The sequence below is a fragment of the Lycorma delicatula genome, chromosome 8, assembly GCF_047948215.1.
Source record: "Lycorma delicatula isolate Av1 chromosome 8, ASM4794821v1, whole genome shotgun sequence".
Lineage (NCBI taxonomy): Eukaryota > Metazoa > Arthropoda > Insecta > Hemiptera > Fulgoridae > Lycorma > Lycorma delicatula.
Window position 1 is genome coordinate 14,715,013 of NC_134462.1, and position 12,434 is coordinate 14,727,446.

At 28.9% G+C, this 12,434-nt stretch overlaps 2 protein-coding genes across 2 annotated transcripts; both read left to right on the forward strand.

Annotated features, from left to right (window-relative positions):
• The first annotated feature begins 856 nt into the window (after positions 1-856).
• On the forward strand, positions 857-2,083 carry LOC142329132 (uncharacterized). Its single transcript, XM_075373468.1, has one exon. The coding sequence runs from the start codon at positions 857-859 to the stop codon at positions 2,081-2,083; it is 1,227 nt and encodes a 408-aa protein (XP_075229583.1).
• A 964-nt stretch (positions 2,084-3,047) lies between these two features.
• Positions 3,048-5,323, forward strand: LOC142329134 (matrix metalloproteinase-18-like). The gene is made up of 2 exons (XM_075373471.1): positions 3,048-4,545; positions 5,313-5,323. The coding sequence occupies exons 1-2, from the start codon at positions 3,048-3,050 to the stop codon at positions 5,321-5,323; spliced, it is 1,509 nt and encodes a 502-aa protein (XP_075229586.1).
• Positions 5,324-12,434: the final 7,111 nt, after the last annotated feature.

The following is a 12,434-nucleotide window of genomic DNA, read 5'->3' on the forward strand; positions in this document are numbered from 1 at the left end:
GTCTGCAGATTTTTTCCCTCCGATAGAACTCGGCGATGCCGCGTGGGAAATCGGCCTGATTGATTTTATGTCATATAATAACATTCAAAATGTAGAAAAAGAAAAAAATAATATGTTTTATTACGGTTACCATGGCAGTAAATCGATAAAGCTTCCGCCGGGGATGTATGAGATTGATGATTTGAAAATTAAATTGAAACATGGGATGGGCAACTGCGATGAATCGAACGCGACTGACAATGATAAAGGTAAACAACGAAATCGCAATAAAAATGATGCAAAATGTTTGATTAAAATCTTAATCGAACCTACGACGATGCACTCGCGTTTATTTTGTACTGAAATAGTAGATTTTACAAAACCACATTCTATCCGTACTCTTTTGGGATTTGATGAAATGGTCCTACCAGCAAACTTCTGGCATACATCTCAGAAACCTGTTAGTATTTCATCTGTAAATGCAATACGTATAAGTTGTAACATCGCCCGCGGTTCATTTGTAGGCGGAGAAGAAGGTCATATCATTCACGAATTCTATCCCAGAGTTGGACGGGGATATAAGATAATTGAAGTACCGCACAGTGTCATTTATCTTCCGGTCAACACCAAGTCTATACGGAATATAACTGTGCACGTTTATAATCAAAATTCAGAACTGATAAGTTTCGGTGGTGAAGAAGTGACGGTGAGACTGCATTTAAGACGAAGAAACGATGGTGCTGATTTTTGTTGATAAAGCAGAATATAAATTCCCTCCCATAGTCCCGTTAACGACTAGTCAACCTGCGAAGCTTAAACGGCTAACACGAGAAAACGTACGATTTTTGGAATCTTTAGGTTTTAAAGTATTACAACAATGAGCGGACAGATAATAGACGTTGATACTGCGAACGCGGTATTTGATGAAAGCATTACGGGTAAAGAATTTCATACTCACTATCCTTATGCATCAACTACATTTAATAATAGTGATGAAATAAGAATTCCTGTCCAGCAACAGGATGTATACACGCTTCCGTGCGAAAGTTATTTACTCATCAACGGAACGTATAGTGATGCTAATGGAGTTTCAGATTCAACACTAAAACTATGCAACAATTTTGGCGCGTTTCTTTTCGATGAAATTCGTTATGAAATTGCAGGACAGGAGGTGGATAGGGTGAGAAATGTGGGGATAACTTCAACGATGAAAAATGCTCTATCACTGAGAAACTTCGAAAAAGATTCAATTTTTATGCATGGTTGGTCATCGGACGGTGTTGAAGATATCCAACCGGTCAACGGTGTATATATCGATGGTGAATCGGCAAAGTTTAAGGTATTACTTCCGCTGAAGATGCTCTTGGGCTTTTTTGAAGATTATAATAAGATACTGCTAAACGTTAAACAGGAACTTATTCTGCTTCGGGCTTCCACTAATAATAATGCTGTTGTCGTTCCAGCTGGAAAAACATTTACCTTCACAATAACGAAAATTAGTTGGAAAATACCATATGTTAACGTATCGGATGAAAAACGGTTATCACTTCTTAGACTGGTAGATAAGGATGAACCGATTTTGATGATGTTCCGAAAGTGGAACTTGTACGAATACCCAACTCTACCTATCAGTAAAGATGTAATTTGGACAGTTAAAACAACAACGCAGGTGGAAAAACCTCATTATGTTATCATTGGATTTCAAACATCAAGAAAAGGAGACGCAACAAAAAGAGCTTCGAATTTTGATACCATTTCACTTAATAACATACGCTTGTATCTGAATTCAGTATATTATCCTTATGAACACATTCAAGGAGATAGCATTATATTATACGAAATGTTTAAGAGTTTCTATAGATCTTATTATAACAGGAATTCAGCGGCTGCGTTAATTACCCCATCCAAGTACTATGCTATGCCATTAATCTTTATAGATTGTTCAAAACAAAACGATACTTTGAAAACTGGCGCGGTCGATATTAAAATCGAGATACAAACTTCTACCAACATTCCCGACAACACAACAGCCTATTGTTTGATGATAAGTGATTGCATAATGCAATATTCTCCTTTAACTGGCACAGTCAAAAACGTTTCCTAACCAGTTTAGTCTGTTAGTCGGTAAAGTCAACATGTCTGTCTTTATATCAGACTTTACTTTTTTTCGTTTACCCAACGCTGATGTCTACATTAAAGAATTAGTTTTAATTTCTTTGGATGGGCTCCGATTCGAGCAATATCTATTCAAGCCACCTTTTGACTACTATGATATTTCATCTCAAACTACAAGAGTTGCAATACAAAACTTTCAGAAACAAATCGGATTCAATTGGAATTCGGGTTTTATTGAACACTTGAGGTTATCAACCATTTTTGAAAATTTAGCACCAATGTGTACTATATATGTAAAGTGCAAAGAAAAGAAAAAAGTGTTAGAACAAATACTAAACAATAAACGGAATATAATAAAAGACCTTGACGGTTACGATTGTCCTCCGATCGATTTATTCGGTTCTTCAATAAATAAAGTATGCCCTTTTGGTGAAAAACATAATTGCGCTATGAAAAAGGCTATATGGTTACACATGTGGTGGAGTGAACAAAGTAAATTTTATTATATGTTGGAAACGGTGGGAAATGCTATAGAAAAAGCAAAAGAGTGTTATTTAAACAGTCCCGGACGTAACGTTCTACGTCACCTTCCTAAGCAGGTTATTATCGACCTTTACGGAAGGTATGTTCCGCCTAAAATTTATGAGGATCTACCCAACTACATGCAACAAGATCCAGACATCAAGATTCATCAACTGTTTCCTGAAGATGAAAAAGACTGGAGTGAAGAATAATAAATTTTAATTTGAAATAAAAATGTATTTAAAATTTAACATCAAATAAAATATGTATTTGTATTTTGATTATTAAAGAACAATAAATAACTTAAAAAAGAAATAGTTGTTTTTATTTTAGGTTTAATTATCCCTTCTCCTCTAAACAATAAGATTTTGGAATGTATTTAAATGAAATGTTCCATTTGTTACGTTCAGTCTTTAAAACAGTGCAATAAGATGATTATCATATACTTCATAACGTTTTTTATCACAACAATTTCTATAAATGCAGATGAATTTGATTCTAATAAATTTCTATTGGACTATGGATATCTCAAAGGAGATAATGCAAGCTTAATTGATGAAAAAGCAGTAAAAGATGCCGTAAAACTGTTTCAAGAATCTTTTCATCTTCCGGTTAATGGGGAGTTAAATAGTAAGACCATCGCTCTCATGCGTGAGCCTCGATGCGGTGTACCAGATATTTTACCGTATGTAGTTTCAAGAATCATATGGAGAAAACCAGAACTGAAATGGCACTACCAACGAGCAACGGCTGAAAAGATGAAATTAGCTAACATAGCTTTTGATGAATGGGCAAAGCACACATCGTTAAGTTTCAAACATGATTATTACGGATATGATATCCTAATTTCTGACAAATATGGTATCCACACATGTGCCAAAAACGATAAAGTTCGATGCTCGAGCAAATTTGATGGACCTGGAGGTGTTTTGGCCCATGCGTTTTCTCCTAACACTGCTAACACACCCATAGAAATTCACATTGATGAAGAGGAGAATTGGAATTTTGATCCTGAAGGTAAAGAGGAAAAAGACAAAACCAACCTTCTGAGCACGTTGATGCATGAGATTGGTCACGCCTTGGGTGTTCGCCATTCTTTCAATAAAGATGCTCTCATGTACCCTTTACTAAACAAACGTTCAAATTTAAGCGAAGACGATATATTAGCCATTCAGTCGCTTTACGGCAGTAAAGCGATGACAACTACTGCTAAACCTGTTCAAACGACTAAATCTACTACTGTTCCTAAGTCTTCAGAGGTTATTACCGACGTGTGCGCAATAAAAGAAGATGATGAGAATAAAATTCATTACTTGCTAGTAAATGGTAAAGTTTATGTAATATTCAAAAAACAGTTATGGATAATAAATATTGCGAACAGCAGTAAATATGATAGCAAAAATTATTATAGACCACTTGAAATTACTGAACGATTAAAGTTTCTTTCTTTAGATACATTCAAAGGAATAGATGCGATGTACCAGAGACCGAACGGAGAAATAGTATTAATTGAAAATCATAAATTGTTTATGTTCAATCTTAATACTCAACAGTTGGTCATAGGCTATCCTAGGAATGTATGTTCACACTTTAACATCGGTCATCCTTGTACGATTAATGGTATCGTAAATACATATACTGGAAAAACTTATGTGATTTATAATGAAGATTTTGTGGGGGAGATAAATGAATGTTCATTCACTGTTGCTCGAACAGATCTTGTATCCAATCTGTTTCCTGGAATACCGGCAGATATAGATGGGGTTACTCGTTTTAACAACGGACTACTTTATTTTTTTAAGAATGGAAATTATTATGAGTATAATGAATTCTTCCAAAAAGTAATCAGATTTGGAACTAAAGATCATGAGCTTTTTGGTTTGCTATGTTACAGTAACAATATCTTAAAACAGTTCACTGAATTTATCAGTAAATTTCATGTTTATCCTAAAAAAGAAGTTTAAAAGGAATTGTGTGAATTTAGGATAAAGAAAGAATTATGGATAAGTTCATGTAAAAATTATATTTTTGATTGAAATTTGTAATCAAATTTTATTTAATAAATTAATTCAGAAAAATGTATTGTAACTTATTTTAATAAAAATAACTACCTTTTATCCTTTTTATAATTAGTTTTTAATGATAAAAAAGGTTGAAATAAAATAAAAACTGAAATAAACTTTGAAAAATTATTTATTTTTACAAAACATTTACTTTTGACTATAAAAAAATGCTGGATACATTTTATTAAATATAATAAAATACTAAATACATCTTTATTTAATATAATAAAATAATACATACATTAATTTAATTGAAACAATAAATATTTATTTAAAATATTAAATACATTTTAATTGATTATAATAAAATAAAACATACATTAATTTAATTGAATATAATAAAATAATAAATATATTTTAATTGAATATATTAAAATACTAAATACATTTTATATTGATTATAATAAAATAAAACATACATTAATTTAATTAAAACAATAAATATTTATTTAAAATATTATTGATAAAATTACCAATTTTTACTATATAATATAGAATTATATTGTTTACTAAATAAATAACTAAACCATTTATTCGATCTTTCTGTAAGAAAGTGAATCTTTACGGAATTGTTATGTTTTTTATTAATTAAAATTGATACAATGTTATTGAGAGTTTCTGTTGTTAAAACAGAAAATATATAATTTTCTTCTTCATCATCAATATTTAAATTTTTAGTCAAATGAACACAAAGATAGTTATCAACCATTTCTTTAACTGAAAGATATGTAAGTGAGAAAAAATTATTTAGTAAACAATAATAACATATATTCGGATCGATTACATTCTTATAATTAAACCTGCTGTATACATTAACTTTAAAATCTAATTCATTTTCGTCTAGTATTAAAAATAAATGCCTTAATTCATCTGTAACCTCTATTAAGCCACTAGTTATTGCTTGAACCACACTTAATGTTGAACATGCTACTAATGAAAGCGGTTTGGTTACTCTAATGCTATAATAACAAGATTTTTTGTACATTTTTAACTGAAAAGAAAAAACAAAATTGAAAATAATTTAATGATTAAATAAACGTTTAAGTTCTAAAGGAATATCAACATGCCCCCAAGGTAAAGTTAATATGTTATTAACTGCAACACGTTTATCATCATAACTGCTTAATGCTAATTTGTTTACTGTCACAGTTTCAACTAAGTGTTTTTTTGATCGAATCAGTTTCATTTGAACATAAAGGTCTTTGCTATCGTCACTTGCTTTCAATAAACAGTTTCTGTAATGGTTGATATTTAATTTGTTTTTTACTACATTCTTTTTTATTCCTTTAGCTTTTTTCGTAATCCCCTTTGTAGTTGTAAAAGTATATAATATAATTTTGCTCTTAATCCGATAAATTCTTTTATAGGAATGCCGTTACATTCATCCTTAAATTTACCTAAAACTTTTTTATTTTTAATTGAAAAAAGAGGATGTGAAACATGAAAATCATTCGTATCAAAATACTCAATAAAACTTTCATCTTGTAAATCTTGGTAAAAATCATGAGTCTCTATTTCATAAAAAAAGCTATCGGTATCCATATAAAGAAGATTAATCTTAGATCTATATTTTTTCTTCATTATATTATAATGAAAATTATACATTAGTGTCTTACTAAGTTCTAACACTGATAGACCCACATACAGAGGTTTATCTAATTTTATTTTTTCTTTAGTACACTGAACTGCACAAAGATTTTCATTATATATTATTCTATCTTTAAATGTTGGTTTCGCAATAAGTTTCATCAACCTTTTTTCTGATGAAACCAATTCTAAATTAATACGTTTCCTAACGTTTTCCATACACTTACCAAATACCGCATTATTCATTAATTTAAATAAGTCTTTTTCAAAATCATTTGTTGCCGATTGTCGATTTATAGTATTTAAATTTATATAGCTTTTTAACCAAGGAGATTGAATAAATTGCAGTATTTTATGTACTTTAGTTACTCTAAGTCCGTTACGAATAGCTTGTTTTAAATTAACATAATGACAAATATAATTATTTTTAGTTTTTAATGTTGTTACTAATTTTGTGTGAGATGAAAAAGGGGGAACTTCATTTATCGGAAGAAATGGAAGATCACTGTGTGTATTATGAAGAAATTCAGGATACTCTACGTCAACTTCAAAAATAAAACCAATTATACCATCATCTTTAAACGATAATATACTATCTGCTATTGATTGTTGAATTTCTTTTTCAACCCATCGAAAACTTTGTTTTGGTAGATGTTGGCTCATTGCCCAACCGTATAAGTTATTGGCATCTAGATATGCTAAATATGTGTGTGGTAATTTATTATCATATTCTTCAGGTATGTAAGGATTGTTTGCCTTCGCATACTTTTTAACACAAACCGATATTCCCCCTCTAATACCCCTTTCTAAAAACAAATAAATATCATAATCTGTGATTAATTCAAGTGAAACTCGCGTTTTATAAAGCATAGCATCAAATGAAAAACCAGGAAGTGTAAAGTAATATGCGCAATCTAAGCCATATTCTCTTAAACAAAGTAAACGAAAATTTTCAAATACATCAGCTAAAAGAAGAACATCACATTTTAAATAAAGATCACTATATTCACCTAAATTTTTTATATTGAAATGACTCCAAACAGTTTTAGCATGAATATAATCATTTTCATCAATATTTTCTCCTGTAAGCGAACTATAAAATTTCTCTTTAGGTGGTAATTGAGTATCTTCTAAAACTTCCCAGGAGCTAGTATACTCATAAGGATAAACTCCTTTTCGAGTTACAAGATGAAGTTCATCTTGTTTAAATGATTTTTTTAAATGAAAAAACTTTTCAGTGGGTAATGTTTTAACTAAATAATCTAAACTAAATGACATAAACCGGATTGAATCAACGAAACGAATAGACATTTGGTTACCGATAGTTTTTGTAAATGAAATATACTTCTCAGTAGTATTCGGAATTAAATTTATTCTTTTTTCATCATATCCTAATTCTTTAACAATGAAATGCGAATCATAATTTGAGCTGTTATGAAGAAAAACAGGAAGAAATGTTTGATTACGTCTTTGCAAATTACATTTATTACAAAGAGCAGCTCTATATTTACCTGTTAAATGGCAATGATCACGAACTGGAATTACCTGCGAACTGAATTTAATTTCACACATCTGACAAGAAAGTGCGGAATCGAATGCGATTTTATCTTCATCAGTAAATATAATTTTTTTATTAATTTTTAAATAATTATCAATTCTTGAACAAATATCTTTAAGCACTATCATAAATTTTTTAGTTGCATCTTTTCCTCTATATAAGAAAGGAGTCGAAGGTAGAACATTTTGTATAAAATCTGGAACTGATGGACTTGAAACAAAATACAAACAGAAACTCATTGGAATATGGTGTTCCGTAGATACAGTAAAAGATTTTTCATTGTTGGGATAGCATGTTGAAACAGGTTTTAATATGCATTCAAAATCTGCATAACAAACAATTGGTACTGCAAACATATGATGAAAATTTTTAAATTTTAACATAGGAGGAAGACCGTTACAATCAACCTCAGGAAGAATAATTTTTGCTGGCGCATTTACTTTACATTTTTCTATATGTTCATTCATTTTTATAGTTGAATATTTATCGGTTTTATAAAATGTAAAACATCTTTTGCAAATAGTAATCCTATGGTTATTCTTGGTTAATTGGGAGCCAATCAATCTTTCAAAATTGGTTATATAACAATAATGAAAAACTTCATTGTTTGTTAAAAGTAGCAAATCAAAATGTTCATTGCGTTCTTGTAAACATACTTTTACTGGAAATATTATTCCTTTCTCATCAAATGAATATACATTTACAGAAACATTATTTTTTTCTTCAAAAATTTTTATCTCGCCTAATGGTGTGGGAAAAGTTATACCGTGAAAATCGAATTTATCTAAAAGAGTCTTATATCGCATATCTACTCTTTCACGATGAGTACCTTTTACAAAACGACAAAGAATAGACCATTTAAAACAAAATTCATCCTCATTCTTAATATTAATAACTGCATGCTTTTGTTGAAATTTACTTGGTAATGGAATATAACATGAACCTCTTAAAGGACGAAATTTATTTACTCTTACTAATATTCCATCTAAAGTAATAAGAGTCCATCCACTCTGTTTTCCTTCAAAACTAGCTTCCTCCTCAAGCAACTGTTCGGTTGCGTTCTGAATAGCATTATCTATATCATTTATACTGTATATGTCAAAATTATTAGTTTTAAATCCTACATCTTTTATATCACCTGTCATTGGCTTTTTATACGTTAATTCTATCAATATATTAAATTTTACAGAACCATAACGAGCTAATGATTCTGTTAATATTAAAACAATATGTTCACTAGCATTCTGCAACGCTAACCATACATCCGAACATACATCATTATCATTTTTATAATAATACGTTAAAAGATTACATGCAAATGCATTTTCAATTAGAGTAAACTCTCCCATACGCTGAACTGCTTCCAACCTAACTCTTTTATATTTATTGTCCATTTTCCTGTTTCAATCCTGCGAAAAAAATTTAAACAAAAAAGTTAATCAAGTAAACATTTAATTTTTTTGCTGTATAGGACTTACCTTTGCAACTGGTCTAACTACTTTTTTATACCCGTTTTCAGTTTTTAAATTATCACATGCTAGCGAAATAATATCATTAATTAATTCGAAGCGTTCATCATTTTCATTAATAACCATCTCCAATTTAGTTTTTACTCTTTTGTATCTATCCTTAAACGATAACCCTTCAATGTCATCTGTCTCAAACAACTCTAGCCTTACCAAATATTTACCTTTTTTTGCTGGTGTCCATGCTAAAAATTGTTTGTCATTTAATTTTATCTCAATTGATTGTGAATAAGTAAATGGTTCACGTTGCGGGATGGCCTCTTCGTTAAAAACGTCTTCAATTGTCCTTTTTCTATTACAAACCTTCATGTAATTCCAGATTTCATCTACATCAGATTTTAAAAATTGTGGCTTATCTGAATCACTCAATCCTTTCGCCCCTACAAGAATCTCACTACAGGGTAATGTTTTATGTAACACATCTAAAATACCCATTTGGTTATCATCATATGCGTGAGGTAACATTACCCTAGTTCTGAGTCCTTGTATATAAATTTTTAAAATCTGAAATATAGATTTTATTTTTATTGATGGATGCGCCATAACTTTCTCTTCAGCCCTACGTAATGCTTCTTGCCAGAGGGTGATAGAAATCAAACCATACGAATAAAATAGAATAATAATATCAATTAATGTTATTGAAAGTTCATCCGGTTCCATATTAATCAACCCACCAGCTGAAGAATGTTGTAAACCGGATGGACCCGGTCTAGCTTCATTTTCTGCAGGTTCGACAGCCTCCATACCTCGTAAGATGTTTGAAATTTCACCGTTGTTAACTAATTGTACTTCTTCTTCTTCCTCATCAGATATAATAATTCTTCTTGCTCGACTCATCTGTTTAAAAATGAATTCATTATTTAACGTTTTTAAAATAAAATTTCGTATATTTTTCGAATTTATAATTTGTTCAACCTCATCAATAAGTAACTTAAAAATATTTTTCGAAGAAATACAAAAACTAAGAGAAATGCAAACAGATACTGCAGCAAGTTCGCTAGGTAAAATATTATCAAAATCAACGCATATCAATTCATTTATAATAGCATGTGATAAATACATAATATTTCTTATACTGTACTGATTTATGATCTTACTCCTAATCACAATTTGAAGTATAAAACTATGTGGAGTAACAATTGCAATTTTCCATTGTAAACATTTCAAAATTTTTATCTCATAATTAAAAATATCATTTTTATTATATAATCCAGAAGTTAAACTAATTAAATCACTTACTAAAAAATAATTATACGCTTCAATATATTTTGAACTAATAAATAAACACACACAAGCTATTAACTTTAGTTCCGCACTTTCAATTTTTTCTTTTGATAAAAACTCATTTAAATAAATAATAGCATTTGTAGCTACACTAAAATATGAATCGTTTTTTAAACAAAGATCTCTTATCCAATTTTTAATATTAATTATACTTTCTATGTTTAAATTCTGATTAATGTTCAAATTAATTTTTGTAGTAAATGGTGATTGCTTTTTAATTAAACTTAAAAATACTCTATCCAATGTTAAATTTTCATCACACAATGCTATTACTTCATCTTGGAATGATTCTAAACAAAATAACATTTCTGAAAACATAAATTTATATTAAATGAATTAATTATTGAATTACTAAATTAGAATTTTTTTAAAAATATACAATCCCATCCCAACCCTCACCATGTAGTGGATGATATATTGCTGTAAATGGTATCGGGTTTTCTGTTATTATTACTACTGCAGTAGGAACTTCTATTCCCTCTTCGTCATCAGAATCTATTGTTTCACCTACTACATCTACAAAATAGTCGGGAAACAATTGCTGGCAAACATCAAATAAGTCTCCTACTGCTAAAGATTCAAATGGAACTATACACCATTTAGTTTTACATTCATGTCCAATATTTTCACAATCACTACATACGTCGCTTTCATCAACCTCTTCTTCACTTTCATCAATCTCTTCATCAATGTCAAACATATTTTTAACAAAAAATTCATTTTTTTGTAAACACATTTTTAAAAACTATTTTATATTTATCTCTTTAAATGAAGATAACAAAGTAATTTTATTTAATCTGTAAAAAAACAGTTGCATTACTATTTATTTTAATTTTGTGAACTAGATGTACAAGAATTGATTTTAAATACATAAACTGGAACAGAATTATTTTACATTTAAATATTGGCTGGAAAAATAATTATTAAATAAATATGAAATAGAATTATATTTAAGCGAATAATTTTACATTTAAATATTATTTCACTTACCTCTTTAAATAAAGATGATAAAGATGATAATATAATAGTAGCAGCAAAACGTAACAGTAACAAGAGTATTAATTTTATTTAATCTGCAAAGAAAACAGTTGCATTACTATTTATTTTAATTTTATGAACTAGATGTACAAGAATTGATTTTAAATACATAAACTGGAACAGAATTATTTTACATTTAAATATTGGCTGGAAAAATAATTATTAAATAAATATGAAATAGAATTATATTTAAGCGAATAATTTTACATTTAAATATTATTTCACATACCTCTTTAAATAAAGACGATAAAGATGATAATATAATAGTAGCAGCAAAACGTAACAGTAACAAGAGTATTAATTTTATTTAATCTGCAAAGAAAACAGTTGCATTACTATTTATTTTAATTTTATGAACTAGATGTACAAGAATTGATTTTAAATACATAAACTGGAACAGAATTATTTTACATTTAAATATTGGCTGGAAAAATAATTATTAAATAAATATGAAATAGAATTATATTTAAGCGAATAATTTTACATTTAAATATTATTTCACATACCTCTTTAAATAAAGATGATAAAGATGATAATATAATAGTAGCAGCAAAACGTAACAGTAACAAGAGTATTAATTTTATTTAATCTGCAAAGAAAACAGTTGCATTACTATTTATTTTAATTTTATGAACTAGATGTACAAGAATTGATTTTAAATACATAAACTGGAACAGAATTATTTTACATTTAAATATTGGCTGGAAAAATAATTATTAAATAAATATGAAATAGAATTATATTTAAGCGAATAATTTTACA

What these genes read in the sequence shown, in the direction of transcription:
- LOC142329132 (XM_075373468.1), top strand. Translation starts at nt 857, where the DNA reads ATGAGCGGACAGATAATAGACGTTGATACTGCGAACGCGGTATTTGAT.
- LOC142329134 (XM_075373471.1), top strand. Translation starts at nt 3,048, where the DNA reads ATGATTATCATATACTTCATAACGTTTTTTATCACAACAATTTCTATA.